The sequence below is a fragment of the Triturus cristatus genome, chromosome 10 (genome assembly GCF_964204655.1).
Source record: "Triturus cristatus chromosome 10, aTriCri1.1, whole genome shotgun sequence".
NCBI classification, from domain to species: domain Eukaryota; kingdom Metazoa; phylum Chordata; class Amphibia; order Caudata; family Salamandridae; genus Triturus; species Triturus cristatus.
The window spans coordinates 168828716-168854921 of NC_140593.1; the positions used below are offsets into that span (position 1 = coordinate 168828716).

The following is a 26206-nucleotide window of genomic DNA, read 5'->3' on the forward strand; positions in this document are numbered from 1 at the left end:
GATGTATTATACAACTTTTGACTCCTACAATATCACAGTTTGTGGGAACTGCTTTGACATAATATAGATCCATATGCAAACATATTATTCCTCATAGTGTGACAAAATGTTTAGCAAATGATTTGGCTGTAGAAGTGACACTTTTTCTAAAATGATGTTACTTTAGACACAATAATAGCGGATTCCGCTGCAGTTTTGCAGTACTGATTTCAAATAGTGGCAAATACAAGTGTATTGATTATATTAGCATCCGAAACCAGGTGCAAATTCCAATATGCAAGCTACACAGTTAGAGTTCACTTTGATGTGCTCTGCCCTGGCTGGCAGTGACAAAGAGGATCACATTCAAGGCTCTGGTCCAAACACCTAAATCTCTACAGGGCAACGGTGCCAGTTACACGAGGAAGAGAATACTTCTTTACACCCCCTCTAGAACTTTGAGGTCTTCATTTAACCATCTGGCGACCATACCTAGGATATGTTGGGTCCTTCATGTTTCTGGAAGCCCAATCTTGGAACCAACTTCTGGTGGCCCTCAGAGCCACGGTGGAACTTTCCGTCTTCAGGAACCAACTAAAACATGGCTATTCTGTAACTATGTGTCTTCTGGGTGATAGAGGAGAGCTACCTGACAGCGTCGGGACACTCTGTTGAGTAGCTGTGTGCTTTATAAATGTTCATTCATTCATTCATTCATTCATTCATTCATTCATTCATTCATTCATACATTCATTGATTCATTCCCAGAAGATTTGAGCCAGATAGCCATTTGAGTGCAAGCAGTTACATTATGCTGGGGGCTACAATGGTCCAGAGACCCACGGCAGCGCCATCCAGCATGGTTGATTTACACACATCCACTTTAGAGTACACGGATGCCCTTTTGCACTGGCCCTCTGGTCTCTCAAAGATGTAGGGTCTATGATGACTTTCAAGATACAAGCAATCCCAAAGAGACAGTCTGATGTTCCTATTGGCCCAATCAAGGTAACAAGTCCATGCAATCCAGTTAGCAAATTAATATTTATATCTATTTATGTAATTTTATTTTTCCTATTTTATAGATAGCGAATACATTACCAGAGGTGGCAGAGCGCTTTACATTACAGCGAGGAATACTACATGAGAAGGTTTAGAGTGACAAGGTAGTAGGGGACCAAATTTATGGCTACTAGAGTTACTCAGGGTGAGAGTTACGTATTTATAAGATTAAATATTACAGGTAACATGTTTATCAGGTTACACAGAGAAATAATACATATTTACAGAGATAAATACAAGTTGTTATAAGGCATAGTTTACAAACTTAGAAATAAGAATCCTTATATTCCATTAGGTTACAGATTAATGGTTCATTCAGGTGTTGTGAAAAAGTCAGGGCCATGTCATTAAGGCAAGGGCGTATGCCTGGTGTGGAGCTTGGAGAGGAGTGTTATAGTGAAAAAAAGTCTTTGGAAGAGAAGAGTTTTGAGGTCAGATTTAAAGATCTGGAAAGAGGTGGGGGTGCAAGGGTTATGAGGCAGTGAATTCCAAATTGTCAACAAAGGACTAATAGGGTAATATCTTTTGGCCCCATAGACAAACAGTGCAGCTAAGTGGAGGGTGGATTTTAAAGTGGGTCATACGAAGTCCCGCAAAAAGAGAATTGCAGTAACACTGCCTTGAATGTACCAAAGGTTGGACAAGAGTTTTCAGATTTTGTTCAGGAATGTAATGTCAAATACCCCAAAGAAGTCGAAGAAACGTGCATTCTTGGCCATGGTGTTGATTTGAAATTTGAGGTTGAGTCTTTGTCCAGGATGACCCCTAAAGATTTGGCCTAGGTTGACCCACTAATGATGACCAATGAGGAGAGTTTAGTCAGAGGTTACATAACTCTCCTAACATACATCCAGTGGTACATGTACAACAGAAGCAGGTTCAGAATACAGAGGTGCAGACCATGTCAACTTTGTTTATGCATCTCACACATGGTATGAGAAAATGTGATATTTTTTGCACTTTGAAACGTATCACCTTTCTTGAGATAAACGAGCCAAGCTTCCAGACCCATTGGGCTGATACAGGAAAGTGCAACTAAATTAATTTATCATGGCAACGTATAGACTACAAAACTGGCAATCCCATGCACAATGATTTAAAAAACAAGAAGTTCAGAAGGACATTACCTAGGCTCTTTTGGTTCACACCAATTGGAAGATATGACTTTTCATTGAGAGTGCCCTAAAAGAAAATGTATTGGCTGGCATAGCTAATATCGACCCTTGAGTGATGTCCAACAATGGTACTTTTCTGAACACAATTTCATTTGTGCCCTACAAAAGTTATAATTAACTGAAAATATTCCAAAAAACACATTCCCCCTCAAAGGATTGTAGACGTATAATTATGAGACGAGAATGTCAACACTTAATAGAAAAAGACAGATCAATATAATATCAGCAGACCTTAAGAAATGAATAATGAAGAAAAAATATGCTGCCACCTAGTAAAATAGTTAACTTTTTAAGGGAAGCCAAAAGAGCCTGCTAAATTCAGACATCCTACATAATAAGAAACATGATTTCCCCAAGGCTAAAGCTACCCTTGCGATGCGTGGAGTAGAAACACCTTCCTATGGTGAAGCTAGCACCACACTTAGGTTGCTCATCATGGCAGACCGCCCCTGCACACCCACTCTATTTGTGCGCTTAACCTAGTTGCCCCTCACTGCAGTCAGGGGCGTAGCTTCCATTGGTACAGCAGGTGCAGTGGCACCGGGGCCCAGAGGCTTCAGGGGACCACCAGATCTTGATTACTGCTTGTTTTACAATTCAAGCAGCAGTCAGAGGGCCCGTCTGCTTCATTGCACTAGGGACAGTGACACACTGGGTACACTACTGACCTCAGTCCTGCCCCAGCCAGCACGCCACCTCCCTTTGCACGCTCAGCCTGCCAGAACCCATCAATGCTTATATGCTCCTGGTGCGACTTTGAACATGAGCTAAATATAATGGAAGTTTAAATTGTGTTGTTACTAAGCAATTCAAGTTAACAGAAGTAAAGTGTTATTTCTTTACCAAAATGGCATACACTGCCTGGGATGCATAACTGTTGTTGTAGGTTATCCATTTGCACTCTAAATGTAATGTTCTAGCAATCAAAAGATGGGCTGTTAAGCCTCGCTACTAAGTCAAAGACTAAAAGAGAAGTAACTGTCAAGTGAGTGATCTTGCAGGAATATGTGACGCTCTGCTAGTGCCACTGACGTAAGTAATGCTCGCTACAAGGACTGACTAGCGCTGTAGGTCACTAGAAGAACTGGTCTGATTGGTCCAGTGGGTGAGGTGTCTGTTGATTGATTGTTCAATTCTTCTCTATATCACTGGGGCCCAGTGCATATGGACCCAATGATGCATGCGCATGACTTCCTCAATGCTGCATTCTACATCTGGTGGGGATGCTTTCAGATTGTGCTCACTGTGTAGTAACAGGGTGACAGGGCTAATGGATGAGGCTTCCACTGTCCTGTGCATCACCTCGAGGCAGGATTTTCCTCTCAATGACTCGACCTTTGGGGGATGGCCAACTTAGGAAAGGTGGCAAGGACAGCAGGTAGTACAGATAACTTTTTCCCCTCAAAGAGCATTGAATAACCAGCAGATTGAGTCTGTGCATGCTCAGCCTGGTAAATCTGAGAATGGCTCTATACTGAGATGATGACCGTCTCTCGCGCCCATGAACAGAAACAAAAGGCTGCCTCCAGTCTCTTACCCTTCACTCAGGCAGTGATAGTGTGATCTTTGAGCTCAATCCATTGTGGTTGCAGACTATTGATTCAATGCCATGTGTTCAGCTGTGCCAAGCTGGAGAACCTAGTGAGTCTGATTGTCCCATGTCTCCTCATGACCTTTCAGTTGGTTGGTGAAGTTGTTTGCTTGTGCCAACATCCTGTCCACAGTGGCTGCTTGCTGACATTCATGCAGCTGCATTCACGGTGCAGTACCACCAGGACATGCTGTTTGTTATTGCACTCCCTCATCTTTAGGGTACCAGCAGTTTACTTTGTATGATATAGTATATATAGTATGTTTTCTAAAATTAAACATACTTCCTTATGGTTAATGTAAAATGTTTAGAAAGAGCATTTCTTCTGTACTTAACAGATTTACTATAATATTGATGCTTATCACATAAAGCATAATTTTGTGGTATTCTGAATACAGCTCACGAGTAGAAGTCTTGGTTCCTGGTAACACAAAAACATTTAATCACCATCCCGATTGTCCATATAAAGGTGCAAAATACATCCTAAGAAATAAATATTGGAAAAGAAATAAGCAATAATTCAGTGCCTTCTTTTTAGAAGGATATCCGCTTTTTTAAAATAGCATGTAAATTATGCAGATAAAAATTCCTCATTATCTGAATATGTTTAGCTAACATTTGTAGGTTTTCATTACAACGAAAACGATTTCCATCTTTGGTACTAAATGGAAAAAGAATTGTACTGGTTGTAAGAAATTAGATTATTATTTAGGGTGGCCGACTGCCCACTTCAATGAATAATCACAGTCCTTTTCATGGTAAACTCTCTGAGTCACTAAATTATGTTGAGTTCCAACCCCGAGTTATGGCCTAGAGCAGACAGGTTTAACTTAGGACAATGTGTAAAGTGTTTATGCAGTACCAAAACAATATTAAAGGAAAAATTCCAAACCACAAAAATCCCAAACTGAATTAGAACAATAGAGTAAAATTTAACAAACCAAAATGACAAAAATTTGATAAGGGGAACCGGAAATGTGATTTTTTAAAAAGTTTTGAGTACTATTTGAGCCAAAAATTGCTAAGCACTAATGAGACTCTAGGGTTGTAGTAGATCGGGATGTAGACGCAATTTCAGGCTGACCGCAATGAAGTACAATTTGGCTACACCAACTAGGTTGCTTGTTAGCAGCACCAAAACAGATAAAACATCGAAAAGACAGTGCATTAAAAATTCCACTGGAATTATATAAAAACTTAGTAGGTTTAGTTAAAGGAAAGTTTACCAAAGATATCAAAAGGGCAGTAAAACATTAATAAACATATAAGATCTAAAGAGTGCAGGACAGTCTTATTAGTTGGGCTTGCCATAAAATGGAAAGGGATTAGAAGAGTTCAGCAAGGACATAAACTATGAAACCTCATGTGCTGTGTCCCATCAAGAAAGAGTCCAAGTATGCTACACAGCATATGCGTCAGCCGGGAAAGAGCAAATAAAGTCTGCAAAGATTCCCAAAGAGCAATCTCCGGGGTCCGTCACAGAGACAGCCAGGCTGAAGTAGTCCGTCCACCCATCAACACAAAGAATAACATATCATCCAGCTCCGGGGAGACACCTCCTTGATCACCTCATTGTGTCAGAGCACTGTCTATTGGTTAGTTTGTCTACGATGATTGTCAGACAGCATAAAGGAAGACACATATTATAGCAAGAGGTGGTACTGATCACGTAGTTTGTCAGATCATCTGGTAAACATAAACCTTCAAACAATTATCCTTTAGTAACAGCCACAAGATAGTTCCTCAATGCAGATGTTTCCAAAATATCAACTTATGTTGCAATAGTCCTTGTAAGCGAGTGAGAAATCTTCCAGTGTAAGTTTAAAAAAACTTCTCACAAGTGTAAGTCAAAGCAAAGTAGGGAAAATGCCGGCCTAGAATAAAGTTATTTTAAAATATGCAGAGTATAAAGTAGTGGAAATATACATTTCATAAGAGAAATCATTATTCCCAGAATCCTTTCAATTTATAAGCACTCAGAATATGTTATTTGTTGGATTGCAACGATCACATGTAACTATGACATATTACTACATTTTCAAAATAATAACATATAAAGTTATTTCAAATCATTAAATACTAATATCGTTTCACATGGTTTACATTGGTACGTATATGAAGTTTATCTTAAGGTTGCAAGAAAATTACATTCAATATGACTGTAGGATTTTGCTTTTCTAATTTGGTGCACAATTTAACATATGCAACTGATGAATGAAACCCTTCCAATATCACCCGTAAAATTATCTAAATTGTGTTAGATTTCAGTAATTCTCTATACACATTACTATTTCAGTGAGAATGGTTAGGAATCTTATAACATGTGAGTACCTCATTTTAACCTTTTAATACAATTGTAATTGAAGCTGGTTAATAAAATCTGAATCTATATTATTCAAAAGATATGATTTCATATATTCTACAGTTATCTGCTTGCTTTTATGATGCCTGTAAATAAGTTCTCTGAAATTTGTTCTCATATTTCTTTAACGTGTGGTTAATTTACATTTGTTCACAAGTTTCTCAAAATGTCTCATAGTCGGTTTATGTGTCAAGCAAGGGTTTTGACAGCTTTTCAGCTGAATCACTATGAGGGACCGAAAAAATGTAACCACCTCTATTCACCATTGTGCAGACGACACACCTCTCTTACCTTCCATGAATTAAAAAAAACATGAACCACTGTATGACAAGGCAGGTACCAAACATAGACTAGAACAGGGGAAAGAGGCTGAGAGGAACACACATTTTTTTTGTCTGTCATGCTGGAAGCATCCATTACAATGCAGCAACGCTGCGGCAACACCCACACTCTTCCAAGAGGCTGAATATATAGTTAAAGAGCCCTTTGAGAGTCCAGCAGGTACCAATTTACTACAAGGCATTTGCACATAAAAATTCTGATAGGAGATAAAAAAAAACAATAAACTAAAGAGCCTGCTGTACCGCACTGTGTATTATAGCTATTCTTTACATTGATAAGCAGTTCAAAACAGCACATTCTAAAGCTGGCTGCCATTTATCAGTTGCTGTGACATGAAAGCAGTTATTAGAATAGAAAATGAGAAAGAAGGTCTCAGGGCCAACTGCATGACTCGAAAGCCTCAGACTCTCAGAAAATCAATGCGAGGAACAATCAAGTGCATTTGTTATGTCAGATGAAGAGTGGCTCTCGCATCAAATCAGAGCCTCTTCCCGTACCAGCTGCGCTGGCTGCAAAGCGCGCATCTCTGAGCCGGCAACATGCGCACCAGAAGCCTCCAACGCGCCGCGCGCAGAGACGCGCACCACTTTGATGTCCCTTGAAAAGGAAGCTTTTCTTTCTAACATGCTTTGTGGTTTTATGCCATGTTTTGTGGGGATTTGTGTCATAATCCCTCTTAATGTATCCCTATGAACTACAAGAGTCAAAGAGGCCTTCTGTGCAGGCAGAATGTGAATGTGGTGGACACTGTGAATTGACTGCTAACATGGCAATAGCAAGAGGGGGCAATAGGAGGTTAAAGGGACAGGCACATTATGAATCAATGAATGTGGATGACATTTTGTTTTTAACTATATTATCATTAATATTGTTTTTATACTGACATGGTTTGATCCCTATTAAAAAAAAAACTGATATATAGGGACTTTACTATTGCGTTATGGCACTGATCATCAAAGTACGGCCCGGGGCCCACATGCGGCCCACCTGACCTTTACGTGTGACCCCCTGGTCAACAGCAGCACTGGGCTGCTGTTTACTCGACCCAGCACTAACATTAAAAAGATGTTAAATAAACGGCTGAGCATTTATTTAAAGGTTGAGTGAAGCTAAAGAAAGGGAGTAACTAGGGTGTTCTGCACCTCTTAGCTTTAGAAACACTTTCATTTTTAAACACATCTTGCTGCAAAAGTGTAAACATTTCATAAAGTCTCTTCAAAATTCAAAAAGTGTATTTCATTAACATGCAGTACCATTTCTCCTTAGTACATCAGATTATATCAGTGTGCTGAGAAGTATTTTTTTGTTTAAAGTGATAGTTTTTAAACATGAATTTAAAAACATGAATTCTTCCACTCACCCTGACAACAATGCCAATATTAAACTAAGAGTTAGGGCAGTTGTTATGTGCATCCTCTTGAGTGGCCTGGGTTCCTATTCTACATCTACAATATCAGAATTTAATAAATCAAACACAGGAGAGGATTTTGTAAAGAGCACATATTGAATGCATATATTTTGAGATCTTCTTATATGTGATATGAAGAAAAAGGAGGGAAAGTGAAAACAACTGCCTAGGATCACACAGTTTGGCAAAGTTGGGAAGCTGGGATTAATCCCTGGTTTTGTGGTTTCACATTGTGCAGTTCATCACTAGATATATGCTTTGCTTTTCCTATACCCACTGTACCACAGACACCGCCCCGCTTAACCTCCTGCCCCAACCACCACCCCACTGGCATCAATGCGGCCTCTGGCAGATCACAGACCAAACATTTTGGCCCCTGGGAAAATGTTTGCCAGTACCCATGCTCTATGGTTTAAATGAGTCATCTCTGGAGGATTCTTATCAGCATCCAAGATCTGCTAATTAAAACAAACTTTCTTTTGAGCTGGGAATATAGCATGGTCTTCATTTGAAACACACCACTCGTTCTCATATGAGCATCATTTTTTGTCTAGCCTTAGCTCCCCCACTGGAATTACGCATGGGAAGTAGGTTTGTTGCACCAGGTTTTGCGGTGACACAGACACTCATGCAGGCTTGTGTTACTAGTGTGAGAGCATTGCATCACAAGTCCTCCAGTACTCTCACAGCCTGCAGCAGACAGTGACAGGAAGTATTGTGAAGAACAGCATCCTCAGTCCTGCTACTCGCTGATGTCACCAGGATGGGTTTGCAATTTTGGATGAGTTTTGATTCCACATTTGCACTGTTTGGCACCGGGCCACCCACGTTTCCTGTCTGTTTGGTGCTACATTTGCATATTTGCAGTTTGCTAATGTGTGACACTTCCTAGACTCATGAATGACACTTTGTGTGAAACTTTATTTCGAGCTTAAGTCATTGACACAAGCAGAGAAATATTATGGACCAGTTGCAGAAATTTCTCCCAGACACAGGACCACTGCCCCATAGCAGAGGACTTGTCTTAAAATCAGCAGCGATTGTCCTAGCAGCACAAATTAACTTTACTGTAGCCTCTCACATGATCAAAACTCTACTGCCAGCATTGTTTCGCTGAAGGTCGTTCGACACCATCACCTGTCTTACAAAACCATGCACACAACCTCTTTCCCATGTTGTATTACTATGATGCCACTGCCTCTCTCGTCATAACTGAGAGGTACATATACTTTGGAAACCTAAAAAAATAAAAATAAAATCACCAATGCTATGGGATACACCTGCTCTGGGAGCTAATAATGTGAACATCAAACCACACCTCAAGGGACTGGATGAAGGAGAAAGTCCAGGCAGCCTGAATGTGCCACAGAAATGCTTCACTAAGTTTATATACAGAAATCATTTACCGGTGTTGCTAGTTCGTCCAGTTCACGGTTCATTCTTGCATTCTGTTATTTGCAATCCTGCATCTAAGATGGCGAAAGCAAAACTGCCAGCCAGGATGCAAAGAAAAGGAAGCAAAAGCTCGCGCCTGGTGGGATAATATGAGTTCTATGCAAAAGGAAGCTTCTAATGAACGTCTTTACCCATATCACTGATGCATTTGTTTGGAGGAGAAACCATTTGCTTCGTTCATTTCAACAGATTTTAGATTTGCATGCATGCATATAATATTAGAAGCTGATGCGTGCACACACATTGATAGTTCTATTCTTTTAATGTATAGACCTGGCACCGTTTTTAATCCACAGGAATGTTGCTATTGCTTCGGCTTTCCTGTTGGCAATGTCTGTTGAAACAAGTCATGGCTGTGGGAAATGTAAACTCGAGTTTTCCATCCAAATCGGTATGGTTTTCACAAATTATATAGCAAGTTGACATACCAAGCCTTCTGCAGAATCTGACACATTTCCTTTTGCTCCCTTTTATTGTATAATGTTCCAGTCATGATTAAAGTGCATATATATTTGAATGAACATGTTAACAATGTTTAGCTGTCACGAGGCCATATTTCACGTGTGACCCCTCTTTCTAGTTCTGTCATTTAAAACCACATCACGGTGAATTCTGGGACTTGTAGTTTGGATTTTCTATTACGCGAGTGAGTGTCCAATGTGCAAACTGATGTAAAACTTAAAGGTTTTCTCATCACTGGCTGAATGTGTTAAACACGCCAGAGCCAATTGACCACTGTGATCGTCAAAGTCACTCACTCGATATGACGAAAGAGGTCAGCTGAGCTCCCACCGCTGCCCGGTAAACAGCTGCCAGCAGCCTCCATGTCAGTCTGCCACTTCAGCTCTCTGTTGACGGGCTTCCTGTTTGGAGATGATCATGTAGCCAGCTGCAGTGCTGGCAGTGGCCACATCTGGGCTGCCAGGGAGGGAGGAAGAAGAGGACGGGCGGTATGCCCAGCCTGGAGAGAGGCAGTCTGTGGTTCTGCCGCAGTGCAAAATCCAAATGGACTGACATGTAAGTCTCCCTGAGAGCACAACAGTGAGTCACTCTCAGAATCTGACTCTCAGGGGCAGATGGTGTCAGTTTACAAAAGCTGCCAAATGTCTCACAGTCCAATCAGAGGATGCTCACCACCGCTCCTGTAGTGCACAGTGTGTTAAAGGCTCTGAGGCAACGGCCCTTTTCTTGCTCAGTGCAAAACCAGAGCAGCAACACTGCTAGCGTGCACAGTAACTCACAATAAAACTGAGTCTGAGAATCCAGTATCCGGGGTGGAGGTTGATGAAACGCTCTAAAAGGAGCAGGTGGTGTTTTTCTTAAATTCTACACATTTGCTGAATGTAGCAAGTGGGTGAATCAATTTTTCGAGGCACAGACAGATTAAAAGAATACACGGTCAAGCTTCTTGCTGAGCTCAGCTGAAATGCATGATTCATTTCAACCTTACAATAAAACTGAAAAAAATCTGATATGCGTTAGCCTAACTCTAGATGCGTGCCACTTGACAGGGCTCTGACACAAAATGGAATTTCTATCAATAGTCAGTCAGTGCAAATTCCATTTTGCACTGTTCGTTGGTTCACATATCAAGGCAAAATTACCCAGCACAGATACAAAATTGACCCAAAATAGTAAACAAAAGTGCCCAACATCACTTCAATTTATATGATCTGATCCCTGATTTTTATTTTCTTCTTTACCTACCATAGGACACCTGAGATCAGATCTCAAATGTGGCTCAGATTGTAAATACATTAAAAAACACACAATTAGACATCAAAAGCCTGATCTGTGTTCAACTTCATGTGAAATATCATTTCTACCTCCTTTGTCCATTTTGGTGCTGTTGTTGGCCTATGTCATATGCTATATATATATATATTTATATTCTGTATGCTATATATGTATTTTATTACCCTGATATTCTTATGACAGCTCATACATATTTTATTTAAATGCAGCCAAAAGGCAAATGAACATGAATGTGGCTAAAAGCAGGAAGGTCTGCACAACTTATTTTCAATATACATCTTATAGCCTTTCTACCCCTCCCGGTACCTGAAGTCAAACAGCAAAAACCTTCTCACCACCTACACATATGATTTGATTTGATTTGATTTGATTTGACTCGAACAAGACTTCTTGCACTTATGGAGAGGTCTGAAGACCAACCTCTTCCACATAGATCTGTATTGTATCTTTCAGTACCATCCCTTGCTCCTCAGTCTGTTCAGATGCCCAAGTCTGCATCCTCTATGAAGCCAATCCAAGGCCCAGGCTCGCCATTCTCTATCCTTCCCAAGTCTTTTCCATCTCCTCCACAGTGGGTCTGAAGACCAACCTCTTCCACATAGATCTCTATTGTATCTTTCAGTACCATCCCTTGCTCCGCAGTCTGTTCAGATGCCCAACTCTGCATCCTCTATGAAGCCAATCCAAGGCCCAGACTCGCCATTCTCTGTCCTTCCCAAGTCTTTTCCATCTCCTCCGCAGTGGGTCTGAAGACCACACTCTTTCACTAGGATCTCTATTGGATCTTTCAGTACAATCCCTTGCTCCGTGGTCTGTCAGATGCCCAACTCTGCATCCTCTATGAAGCCAATCCAAGTCCCAGGGTAGCCATTCTCCATCCTTCTCAAGTCTTTGCCATCTCCTCCACAGTGGGTCTGAAGACCACACTCTTTCACTTGGATCTCTATTGGATCTTTCAGTACAATCCCTTGCTAAGTAAATAGAATCTTTGTATGCCAGACTGGGAAAGTGCAATCAGTGTGAGGCAAAACTTTGTTAGGACATGGGTGTTTGTTGTTGGTATTTGTGGTAGGTAATAATATGGCTGCTGTACATAGATCTATATAGATTTAAATGTAAATCACTTTGTGCACCCTGAATATCATCCCCCTAAAACATCAACAGGACACGATATCAAGGACAAAATCGATTAAAAAAAGTATTGACAGGTAACTAAGTTTAGATTTTCTATACCTTACTCCACATATATGTACCTCAGCAGCATATATACCTTCATGGTTTGTAGATGTGGAGTCAGGAATAGTAAATCCACAGTTTCTTTCCTGCATGCACTTACCTTTTGATCTTTTGCCCCTCCTTGATATTGCATCCTTTATACTCCTGTACTATGATATTCTGGGGGTCGATGTTCAGTAGTACGGTCATTAAATTACCGGACCCCCTGTTTTGGTTCATAAGCAGGGTCATTACCACTGCATAGGGACACAATGAGAGCATCAGCTCTGTGCACAGCTGCTGATGTCAGACCAGCCCTGCTGTGGCACCAGCAGCATCATCCTGCTGACTTCCACAACACATTTCCCCTCAATCTATGTAGTTGCTAGACATTAAAGCATCAATATTAGGTGCTGTTACCTTACATATTCCTGTATTCTGTTCCTCTTTAAAAAAATTGCTTGTATTATAAGTGCTGATTACATATGGGGTGTTCTTTGTCTTTGTCTGATTTTCACGAGTTCAGAAAAATCTCAGGCCTGTACCTGGAAATATATGACAGTTGTAGATTACCAAGTGTAAATGTGTAATTCTGAGAGCAATGAGTTTTTGCACATTCATTTTTTTGTTTTGACACATATTTTTCCCCAATTGAAGAATCCTTTCCCTGCCATCGCCATTAAACCTGGGGAGAGGGCGGGGGATGGGATGTCCTGTCCATTACTCGATCCTGAAAACACACTTACTTGCACCCCCAGCAAAAAAACATTTGTGCACGTTTTCATCAACTTGCAAATTTGTGGGTGTTCACCTTACAAAGAGTTTGGTTTGTGTACTTGCGTTAGTATTTGGAACATTGGGGCATATTTATGACATTTGTGGCACAGGGCAGCGCGGCAAGTCACGGGGAAAGACCAGGAATGCGCCCATATTTATCCAATACAGCGCATATCTGCCCTTTTACCTTGCACTGGCACCATTTTGGCTGCCTAGTGCCAACACCGGTACCCTTGCACCATGGTGCAAGGGTGTCTGTAATGTAGGCAGGACTGTTAATGTGTAGGAAGGAGCACCTTTCTGCATAAAAACAATCCTGAGAGGCTTTTTCCTCTTTGTGTGCTGCATAATGCAGCATATGTTGAAAGAGAAACACGAGGAAAAATAAAGACAGTTCTCCTCGTTACGGCTCTCCTGGGAAGGTATAAGATTTTGACGCATTACCAAGTTGACAAGTCCTTGTAAATCTGGGAATTCATCAATATCCATGGGCGTTGCTTGGGAACAGAGTCATAAATCCACTAGGAGAATATTTCCTATTTTTGACATACGGATTGATTTCTGTCAGAAGCACCACGCTCAATGAGTGGAGGGACTGTCTGGGATTCCATTTCAGAAGTCTTTCGAAAACGGAACTTTCCAAGATGTCGTTGGGCTTAAGACTTTGCGTCAAGTGGTGCACTGGGGGATATCATTATATAGACATGGGGAAGTGAGAGCGTAATACTGGGTAGGAGGGGCGCTCCACATTTGGTTGGACTCCTGGTACTCAAAACAGTTCTTGCTCCTGTATCCAAAGAGCACTGCACTCTGAAATAGCCCAATGGCGAGGTTTAGCGCTATATCAGAATCCCCAATAAATAAATAAATAAACAAACAAATAATGACATATTTGGATACACTTCATAAATATTGCAATGTATGCATTTTACAAGGCAGTTGAACAGACTGTGTTTGTTTTCCTGGAAAGCACCAGTATATGAATTCTGGCAACTGAACTATTATTGCATGCAGCAGCCCACCCTATTGATCACAGGCCTGAAAAAACATATTATTGCTATCAGCATCCTGTTAGCCTGTCCATGCTTCAGTCCTACACTGGAGAGGCTCCCATGTTCCAATAGGTGTGACAAAGAGTGGCATATGCCTTGTTGTTCGGAATGTAATCCAAACGTCTGCAGCTTCCTTGCTCTCGAACTTTCCAATCTTCCACCATTGCCCACTACAAGAGAACGTTGAAGAGAATGTTGCTTCAATGCTTGAATACTCATCACTCTTGCAATCTTGCTTTACTTTCAATGTCAGCATTCTGTTTGGCTCAGATGCTCCTGCATATATTTGTTTCTCTATCACCTCCCACCTTCGAGCTTGAGCAAAGCCCAAGTGCCCAAGCATAGAGAGGGGCATATATGTACGGAAATGGCGGAGTGGTGCCAAATTTGGTAGCACGTGGTGCTCCGACAGTTCCAAAACACAGGTATGTGCCATATTTACAACAATACGGCACACCCCTGTGTTTTTCCTAGCGCTGGTGCTAAAATTAGCTGCCTAACGCCAATGCAGGCATCCTTACACCACAGTGCAAGGGTGCCTGTGTTGCAAGAAGTGATTGTTTATGTGCAGGAAGGCGTCCCTTCCAATACATAAACAATCACTAATGGCGATGTGTTACTTCTATGTGTGCTGCAGAATGCAGCATATATAGAAGTAGCAAATCATCATTATTTAATGTTTGTTTATGTGCAGGAAGGGACACCTTCCTATACATAAACAATCACGAATGGGGTTTTTCTCTTTCTATTTGTTCTCCTGCCTCCTGCTCCCGCCTCTGCCTGCAGTCCCGCCTCCCCTCCCTGCCCATTGGCCACCCCGCTCCCGCCTCCCAGGTGACCCTCCCTCCCGGCTCCTGATTTATGACGCCCTCTCAGCGACCGCGCAGCGGACGCGCGCAGCGGGAGCACCGACTGAGCGCCGAAGGTGCGCCAAAGGTAAGCCCGTCTGCGCCCGTCCGCGCCTGGACCGCGCCCAGCGCCAGACCCCCTGGCCCCCGCGCCCATCAGCCCCCTCGCAGGACCTACGACTTCGCAACGCTCATCGCACTCAAAACCGCCCGAGCCCCCGGATGCTACCGAGCGTCCCCGCGACGCACCCATGGACCCTTCGCCTGCCGTTCCTGCAACTTCTCCTGCCTCCAAACAAGCACCACGCCCACCAAGACGGACAACAGCAACCACCTGAAGTGCATCCTGCTCAACACCCGCTCCGTCCACAGACACGCCGTGGAACTCTGGAACCTCCTCGACACAGCATCTCCAGACGTCGCCTTCCTCACGGAAACCTGGATGAACGACTCTTCAGCCCCCGACATCGCCATAGCCATCCCGGACGGCTACAAGATCATCAGGAAGGATCGCGTCAACCAGACCGGAGGAGGCATCGCCATCGTACACAAGAGCACCATTCGCATCTCGACTGACTCCATCGACGTATTCAACGCCGCCGAATACCTGCACTTCCAGATCCACACCGACCCCAAGACTACCCTCAGAGGCACCCTCGTCTACAGACCCCCAGGACCACGCGCTCAATTCTGCGAGGACATCGCAGACTTCATCAGCCCTCACGCCCTCCCCTCCGCCGACTACATCCTCCTCGGGGACCTCAACTTCCACCTGGAGAACAACAATGACCGCAACACCACCGCCCTGCTGGATAACCTCGCCAACCTCGGACTTCAGCAACTGGTCAACACCCCCACCCACTACGCCGGCCACACGCTCGACCCACTCTTCTCGTCCAGCAAGCACGTCACCTTCAGCCACTCCACCGGACTTCACTGGACCGACCACAGCTGCATCCACTTCAGCTTCAGAAAGAACACGGTCCACCATCACCCGAAGCAGGCTCCCCACAGAAACTGGAGCAAGATCACCGCCGACCAGCTAGCCACCTCCCTCAGCCAGAGCCCACCTGTCAGGACTACGGACCCTAACACAGCAGCCCTCGACCTCACGCAGTGGCTGACCTCCTGTGCCGACGACCTCGCCCCACTGAAGAACCCCCTCACCAGGCCCAGAAGCAAGAAGGCCCCCTGGTTCACGGACGAACTTAAGGACTCCAAGAAGGCCTTCCGCACCCTCGAGAAGGCCTGGCTCCTCAACAAGACCGCCGACAACATGACCGCACTCAAACTCGCCACTCGCAGACATCACCAGCTCATCCGCACCACCAAGAAGAAATCTCTGCGGGAACGACTGGACAAGAACGCCCATGACAGCAAGGAGCTCTTCAACATCGTCAAGGAGTTCTCCAACCCCAGCACCGGCAACAACGACATCACTCCCTCACAGGACCTCTGCGACTCCCTCGCCTCGTACTTCCACCGCAAGATCGCCGACATCCACAACAGCTTCGACATTTCACCCCCGCACCCATCGGTTGAACCTTCGCACCCCGCCGCCACCCTCCAGACATGGACCGAGGTGACCCCCGAAGACACGTCACGCATGATGAACACCATCCACTCCGGATCTCCGACCGACCCGTGCCCCCATCATGTCTTCAACAAGGCAGCCTCTACCATCGCACCCCACCTCCGAGACATCATCAACACCTCCTTCAACACAGCAACCTTCCCGGAGAGCTGGAAGCACGCCGAACTCAGCGCTCTGCTGAAGAAACCAACAGCGGACCCGACCAACCTCAAGAACTTCCGCCCCATCTCGCTCCTTCCTTTCCCCGCCAAAGTCATCGAGAAGGTCGTCAACAAGCAACTGGCAGCCTTCCTCGAGGCGAACGGATCCCTCGACCCATCACAGTCCGGATTCAGAGCCAACCACAGCACCGAGACCGCCCTCATCGCAGCCACCGACGACATCCGAGCCCTGCTCGACAACGGCGAAACAGCGGCACTCATCCTCCTAGACCTCTCCGCAGCATTTGACACTGTCTGCCACCGCACACTAGTACAACGCCTCAACGACACCGGCATCCAAGGGAAGGCTCTGGAATGGATCATCTCATACCTCTCCGGCAGAACACAGAGAGTACGCCTCCCTCCGTTCCGCTCCGAGGCCACCGAAGTCATCTGCGGCGTCCCGCAAGGATCGTCGCTCAGCCCCACTCTCTTCAACATCTACATGAAACCCCTCGCTGCCATCGCACGCCAACACAACCTCAACATCATCTCCTACGCCGATGACACCCAGCTGATTCTCTCCCTCTCCAGAGACCCCGACACCGCCAAAGCCAGCCTGCACGAAGGGATGACAGACGTCGCTGAATGGATGAACACCAGCCGCCTGAAACTGAACACGGACAAGACAGAAGTCCTCATCCTGGGACCATCACCCTCCGCATGGGACAACTCCTGGTGGCCCCCGGCACTAGGCACCGCACCTGAACCGACGGACCACGCACGCAACTTGGGCGTCATACTGGACTCCTCCCTATCGATGACCAGACAAGTCAACGCCGTCTCCTCAGCTTGCTTCCACAACCTCCGCATGCTCCGAAAGATCTTCCGATGGATCCCGACCGAGACCAGGAAGACGGTCACCCAGGCTCTCATCACCAGCAGACTAGACTACGGAAACACCCTCTACGCCGGTACTACAGCCAAGCTTCAGAAAAGACTTCAGCGTATCCAGAACGCCTCCGCCCGACTCATCCTGGACGTCCCCCGACGCAGCCACATCTCGTGCCACCTGAGAGACCTGCACTGGCTCCCTGTCAACAAGAGGATCACGTTCAGACTCCTCACCCACGCACACAAGTCCCTCCACGACCTAGGCCCAGGGTACCTCAACAGCCGCCTCACCTTCTACACGCCCACCCGCCAGCTACGTTCCGCTAACCTCGCCCTCGCCGTTGCCCCTCGCATCCAGAGAGCCACCGCTGGAGGAAGGTCATTCTCCTACCTGGCAGCTAAGACTTGGAACTCCCTACCCGTCCACCTGCGGATGACACAGGACCACCTGGCCTTCAGGAAACAGCTCAAGACCTGGCTGTTCGAGCAGTAGCAGACCCCCTTCCCCAAGCGCCTTGAGACCCTTACGGGTGAGTAGTGCGCGATATAAGTTCCGTGATTGATTGATTGATTGATTGTGCTGCAGAATGCAGCACACATCGAAAAAGTAAAAAATAAAAGTATTTCTCCTCGTTTCACCATTCTAATGCCTGTGCCTGCTCTTGCATAGCTTTTAGCATTGCCTCAGTTTTACACATCCTTTTAAATCTAGGGCCGTGTTAAAAAGCAACGGATGTTGCAATGAAACGCTCACACCAACATCCATTGCACACCCTTTCACGCTTAGTGATGCATTTGAAGGGGCCATATTTACAAAGAGGCGTTAAGGCACAAAAAGTGGCTTAACGCTGCTTTGTAAATATGGAGAAGCGCATAGCGCCACCAGAATGTTGCTAAAAGTGACATTCTGGCGGCGCTATCCCCTTGTAAATATACCCCATAGTTTTTCTGAGAGGACTCATTCTCTGGCCCACCCATGGTCACCAATATAGTGTTGCACTTATATACCCACAGTGTCAAAAACTGCTGTCAGCTAGATTCTTCCACTAACTTACTATAGGCTTACACTGGGGATGGTATTGTAAGAGTTCCCTGTCTCAAATTCTTATAGAGCTGGCCAGAAATAAAACCACAAAGCCAGGATTTTCCACCGATCAAGAAAAAGTACCATCTACAATGGCAGGGCAGACTTGCCTTTCTCTTTTTTTATTCCTCAGCTGTCTGCCATCTTGTGCAATTGACGGGCCAGTGTTTTCTTCCTTCCGCCTGTTGGAGCTACAAAAACACATACAAATACAAGCGCGCAGTGGGTGCACCACTGGCACACTGAAGGTGCGCCAAAGGCAAGTCCGTCTGCACCTGTCTACACCCGGACCTGGCTCAGTGCCAGCCCCCTTGCTAGTTTGACCCCAGAAGGTAAGGGCCCTCTCACCTATTCTAGGGAAACTTTGCTTTAATTAATTCCTCAAGAAAGTACTGTGGGGGTCCTCAGTTAGACCCGTACCACCGCTATGATGGGTTAGTAAGTCTGTTCTGTGATTTTTCCCCTGCTAACATACATTGTCTCCCACGGCTAAAAAATTACTAGTAGCACCCCCTAAGCAGTCTAAAATGAGATGCAGTTGTACACTCATCAATGTATGATCACTTATTAAACATGCACTGGACTTCGCCATCTTTATGGAAAATCTGAATTTTGAGCTGGCTTTTATCACTGAAAACTAGGGAGATCCTTCTTTTGAGCCAGATCTACTATTGGCTTTACCTGCAGGCTTCAGAATAGTAAGACACGACTGTCCATTAGAAAAAGGCGGAGGCCTTACAATAATATGTACAGTTCACTTCAAAATTATTTTTAATGTTTTTCCTAATGAGCCACTATGCGAAGCCTTACATTTTAAAATGGAACTTACCATTCACTATTCCTTCAATGGACTTCTCATCTATCGACCAACAGGTTCTAGAACAGCTTTCTCCCAATACATTGGCAACTTAAAGTTGACGCCACGGGTTTCACTATATTTGGCAATTGTAATTACCATATGGACATTCTGCTTGATCCAGACTCCATAAATTTACGGGATCAGATGGCTAGTGCTGGTCTAACACAAATTGTCTAGGGCTCCTCACACACAGCTGGTCATTTGCTTGATTCCATCTTTACAGATAATCCAGAGCTCCATTGTGTATCCTCTCTCCCTTTGACATGGTCTGACCATAAGGCAATCATGTTTGAGATAAATGGTCCATTCAAAGCAGAAAATCCCTACCCACATGCTAGGAATATCACTTGTTGCCTATGGAACACTATAGCTGCTAGTAAGTTTAATGTATCTCTTATGGAATCAACCTCACTGGTCTGCCCTGATTTAGACACTGCTGCTCATAATTACCATCAATGGCTAGAAGCACCACTGACCCAGCTAGCTCCAGCAAAGAACTCCAATTGCCAAAAGACCAACCCCTCTGAACCCTGGTTCAGCAAGAAACTTAGATGTAAAAAACAGGAATGTAGGAGATCAGAGCATACAAAGGAGACTTGACCACAAACCAGAAGACAAAGGGGTAAATAAAGCCAACCTAGAGACTTATAAAGGAATGATTTTGATGGAGAAAAAGAATTACTTTGTGACAAAAATAGATGAGCTATGAATTACTCTAAGGAACTATTTGCAACAGTTAATAAATTATCATAACTACCAGACCCTAAGTACCCCAATATTAATCGACAATTTTGCAGCAAATTAGCATCTCATTTCCAAGACAAAGTCAAATTGGTCTAGGATTCCTTTTTAGACATTAATCCAAATGTTGATCTAAACAACAGACCGCTGAACAGCACCCACAACGCCAGTACTCTATCCCATTTTGGACCTCTGACGGTGGATAAGACGCAAAGGATACTGATGCAGATTAAATCAGGCTCACCTGAGGACCCATGTCCAGCCAGAATAATTAATCTAGTCCCACAAGTGATAGCCACGTACCTCACGGCCATGTTCAACAACTTATTCATTGCCGGATATTTTCCTAAAGACTGGAAGAAAGCGTTCCTTCTTCCACTGTTAAAAAAAAATCAATCTGGATGCAGCTGACCCTAATATTTATTGCCCAATAACACGACCATCATTTCCCGCCAAATTGGTTGAACAAAATAGTCAATCATCAAGAAATAACTACTTTTTTAGACAATACAAAGAGTCTTGATCCTACACAGTTCGGATTTTGTAGTCATCATAGTACCGAGCTGGCTTTGGTCCCAGCTATGGAGGAAATTAGGCAAACGATAGATGGCGGTGGAAATGTGGCTCTGATCCTTTTAGATCTTTCAGCCGCATTTGATACGGTTAATCACGCTGTTCTAATCAATAGCCTGGAATCAATTGGGATCAAGGATAATACACTTCAGTTTATCACCTCCTTTTTACCTGACCGTATCTAGATGGTCTCTCTCAGTGAATTTACCTCACCAGCTTTCACTCTGCCTTGTGGTGTCCCTCATAGCTTGTCCCTGAGCCCCACTCTATTTAATCTTTATGTTACCTCACTTTCGGCTCTGATAAGATCACTCGGTTTTCTTTGGTTTCGTACGCGGATGACACGCGGATTGTTTTGTCAGGCACCAACAATCCTGAAGCCACGGCAGCCCAGTTTCATGACTCTATGTCTCACATTGGGAAGTGGATGAGCAGTAACTGCCTAAAACTAAACTCCTCGAAGACTGAGGTCCTGTTGTTCTGTAATAATCCTTCTTTTTGGTCGATCAACTGGTGGCCCCAGGAATTGGGGAACATACCTATCCACAGTGACAGAAAATAAATCATATCACCTCAGCATGTTTCATTATTTTAAAAACTCTACGAAAAGTGTTGCCTTTCATTCCATCAAATCTGCAGAAGACGGTAGTTACTGCTCTCATTTCATCTAAAGTAGACTACTGTAATGCGCTTTTCATCAATATTCGAAAACAATTTTTACATAAGCTACAAACACTACAGAACGCCGCAGCATGGTTATTGCTAGGCATTCCAAAACACAAATCCACATCTCAAGCACAGTTCCAATGACACTGGCTTCCTATATGTAAATAGATTTAGTTTAAGGCACTCTGCATTGCCTTCAGAGCACAACAAGGCTCTGGTCCTGAGTATCTGTTACAGCGTTTTCAGCGCTACACCCCGGCTCGCTCCCTGCATTCATCCACCAATGGAAATCTTGTAATTCCTAGATTTAAGAAAACCAACTGGGAAGGGAGAGGATTCATTCTATGTACATCGAGGCTGTGGAACTCGCTTCCAATAGAACTAAAATCTAAGACAAACCTATAGGAATTCAAGAGGAACTTGAAGACTTGGCTCTTCAATAAATAACTTGCCATTTTCCAGAGCCTTCATGCTGTCCATTCAGCTCAGCACCTAGGTACCCCCTGGTGATTGTCGCTCTTTAGAAATTCTATTTAATTCATTCATATTGCTCTTACCCTCCTCATGCATATCCCTTCCTGATTCTCTTCCTCTGCACCTGATTCCTCTCTTACTCTGCCAAATGCAAAGGATGCGTTCCCATCTTCCTGCTCCCATCGTGGCTTGGACGTGCTCTAATGTTTGCTTCCCTTATTAATGTGCACATTCTGGGAGCATGTCCTGGCTTCCTTTTCATGCCTTTCTCGTCATACTTGGATTCCAATTTAATCTGTGCACATAAGCTATTCTAAACTAATATTTTCAAGAAATCTCTTGGAATTAGTTTTACTTTACTCTCTGAAATATGAACAAAGTGTCACAGTAAATTACCATTTTAATTTAGGTACCCTATATAGATAGTACTGTGTATATACCGTTAAATTTGAACTTTTGGGATACTGTGGTTTATCTTTTTTAAATCATGAAAGGACACCATTTCCGATCCTACTAAATCTACTTGGTAGTGGTACCCTGTTTTAACAAAATTATTTGCTGTATATGGCAACCCTTTAAAATTCAGTTTTGGAGAAGTGTTTCTTCAATTGTGGCTCCTCCTAAATGGCGGAGGAGCATTGCCCCACCTGCTGCGAGTGCAGCAGGCAAACAGTAATAAATAAAATGGCATAATAATGCCATTTTATTTTGCCACCGGCTTGAGCTGCATACAGCGCGAGCATGAGGCAAGGGGGCAGGGCTGGATCCTGCTATTGCAGGATTACTGCTGCCCTTTACAATGCGCATGACGGGTTGGACGCCTGGATACCTACGACCAGCCCGACATGATCACTGTACACCCAGCAATCCCCTGGCTGTTAAACAGCCAGGGGATTGCTGGTACAGGCCCCCAGCCTTAAAATGAGTGCTGGGTTAGCCTGCTCTCACCAGTCTTGGAGCTGCTCTCATCCTGAGAGCAGCTCCAGAATTGGTCAGGAGTCACGTTCCACTGGACAGGAAGGGAAATCCTTACCTTTCCTGCTCGTGTATGTCACACCACGATCTCCGGGAGTGCCGCACCAGGCTGAACATCATGGAGGTGAATTGGGCACATGGTCCCCCCCCACCCATATTTTTGTATTGCCAATCGCCGCTGTGTTTCTTGCTAGAAGGGGAATGTTACTATATGTAATGTCTGCAGTGCCAAGAATTAGAGATTCCCAATAATGATTTTTGATTTGATAATTCTTCTCATTAAATTAATGAGAGGAAAGATGAACTCCACTACTCCTGATTGATCTATTCTAAAATGTCTTTATTTTTTCCTTTTGTTATTTCAGGTTTCGTGTGCGAACTTGAAAAACAGCGGAAAGTCTGACCTTTTCAAAACAGGAAGCTCCAAATCCACGCTAAAGCACATATGGACAGAAAGCAGCAAAGACTTGTCCATCAGCCGCCTCCTGTCACAGACTTTTCATGGTAAAGAAAATGAAACGGCTTTGGATCTGCGATACGACACCCCGGAAACTTACACCGAGCAAGAGCTCTGGGATTGGCTGAGGAACTCGACAGACCTGCAGGAGGCGCGGCCGCGTGCCAAGAGACGGCCCATTGTCAAGACAGGAAAATTCAAGAAAATGTTCGGATGGGGCGATTTTCATTCCAACATCAAAACAGTCAAGCTCAATCTCCTAATAACTGGAAAAATTGTTGATCATGGCAACGGGACATTTAGCGTTTACTTCAGGCATAATTCCACAGGCCAGGGGAACGTATCAGTCAGCTTGGTGCCCCCAACTAAAATAGTGGAGTTTGACTTGGCACAACAAACAGTGATTGATGCCAAAGATTCCAAGTCATTTAACTGTCGCATCGAATATGAAAAAGTCGACAAAGCTACGAAGAATACGCTTTGCAACTACGACCCTTCAAAAACGTGCTACCAGGAGCAGACCCAAAGCCACGTGTCATGGCTCTGCTCCAAGCCCTTCAAAGTGATCTGCATCTACATTTCATTTTATAGTACAGATTATAAACTAGTACAGAAGGTGTGTCCTGATTACAATTATCACAGCGACACGCCTTACTTCCCTTCTGGTTGACAATAAACTGTGCGAAAGACTAGAGTCCGAGGAGTAACAGAGGTGCAGTGACAGGTCTGGTACCTCCACGAAGGAAGCCACGTCTTCTACCTGGAATGTGTCTGCATCCTTGCTTGTGCCCACTAAACGAAAAGATAATTATTTTGCAAAGAAAAAATCTGTATCAGTTTCTTTCCAGTTAACACCATTTATTGGTATGTCCAATGTGTTAGTCACAGTCCTTTATGACCAAACAGAGAGAATCACTCTCAGATTTGATGTATTGAGAATTATGGTAGAAGGGTGTCATTTTCTGATGGATTATGTTTCAGGATCACCTAGACACAAGGATTACCACTATGGAAAAGTACTCCAAGACCTGTTTGCATTGCTAATGGTTATTCATCCTGATCCTTCAGTACAATTGGCCTGGATTACAACTTCTCAAGAGATAAGGATTGATGATTAGGAATATAAACTGAGATACAGTAGAAGGACACTGTTTGGGAGCATCCCTTATGATATAAAAACTGGGAAGCAACATAAAAAGGACTTTCTTCTAGCACATGTAGGCACTCTCAAGGTGGCTAGGGTGGCACTTTATCGATGGAGTTTGTCACTGATAAAGATGAGTAAACATTTGAAATTTACACACAGGCACACTCTGGTATTTCTGTGACCTTGTTGCCCTTTGCCCTATGAGGGCATTAGGGTGACCCAAGCTGCCGAATACTGCCAAGCTATGTTAGAAGGGAAATGCCTGTTAGAGATCCTGTAAGTTATAAGTGGCTGACTTATCTTTATGACAGTGTAATGTAACAAATTCAATATACTAGTCTTCATTTGTATGAATGGTTTGTATTGTATATAGTTTAAACAGTGTCACTTGAGCCGCTTATTAATATTAACTTGTAATTGTCTCGCTGCTTGTTATTGGTTAAAAATACAAACAAGAAAATGAGGAGTCCATTATATCAATGTACCTGTAAACACCATTGAGAAGGACAGAACATGTACAAAACATTTATTCAGCTAAAGTATTGTTGAAACCTATACATATAAGAACATTACAGTCTGTATTTAGATATTTTATTCCTGGAAAAGGTGAAATGTACATAGAAATAAAATACTTAAAGTTGAGTTTCAATATTTGTAGACATTGCTCTCAGAGTGTCTGGTTGGATGCACACTGTATGCTAATCTACAAAGGTGCTGTATGGCATTGGATTATCCATTCAAAGCTGCTCATCATGGAACCTGCTAATACACAGAATCAGTTTATATTTGAATTAGTAGGGCTGGCTCTCATGTGCAGCCTCTATCATTTAGATCAGTTTCTGAATCTGATAAATCACTGCTGTGATGTAGCAACAGCTAATAACAAAACTTGTTACCCACTATTGTTATGTAATAAAGGCTTTCCAGGCCGACAGGGCTCTGTGAAGGCTTCCGCCTTAATGTCTATTTCATGTCACTCATAAACCCCCGGATAAATCATCCCCGTAATTCACTGTTACCCATCTATAATTCTATATATCATAATCCATCACCACATTGGTGTAACAGAAAAAGATTACCCCTGGAGAATGTGATAAGGGGTCCTTAAGTTGCCCATATCTCACAGATATTCATTCACATTGGGCTGAATGAGGGCACTGAATGGTTGGGGGGGTGCCTGTTGGACTGTCCCCATGCCCCTGAATACCGACTGTATCAAAGTTGTTGCAGGGCCCTGCACAATGCCCTTAAGCACCATAAACAACCTTTTGGCATTTAGATATTGAGTTATAGTAAATGCACGTGGAATCATCACTTTTTGCCCATGCTTTCATCAATACCTGGCACTTGCAGGAAAGACAAACATCACCTCTACTGCACGTCTACTTTTACTCTGCTGCGACTGACACTTGCTCACTTTCAGATAGCAAGCTTAGGCTTCCCCTTTCAAGTACAAAGGGATCCTCATATGCAGAATGTGTATAAAGGGGTTTTACTGGGCAAGACTCAAAGGTGCAGGATGCAGATTCTATGAAACTAACTAAAGATTGGCACAAACAGCCCTCACAAATTCTTATCTAT

General features: G+C 43.8%; 1 protein-coding gene across 1 annotated transcript in view; it reads left to right on the forward strand.

Annotated features, from left to right (window-relative positions):
• Positions 1-25239, forward strand: part of NXPH1 (neurexophilin 1) — a 444513-nt gene extending 419274 nt beyond the window's left edge. The window contains exon 2 of the mRNA XM_085630764.1: positions 23387-25239. Within this exon, the coding sequence (XP_085486890.1) occupies positions 23387-24148 (762 nt within the window). The 3' untranslated portion in view covers positions 24149-25239. The remainder of the gene's footprint in view (positions 1-23386) is intronic.
• Positions 25240-26206: the final 967 nt, after the last annotated feature.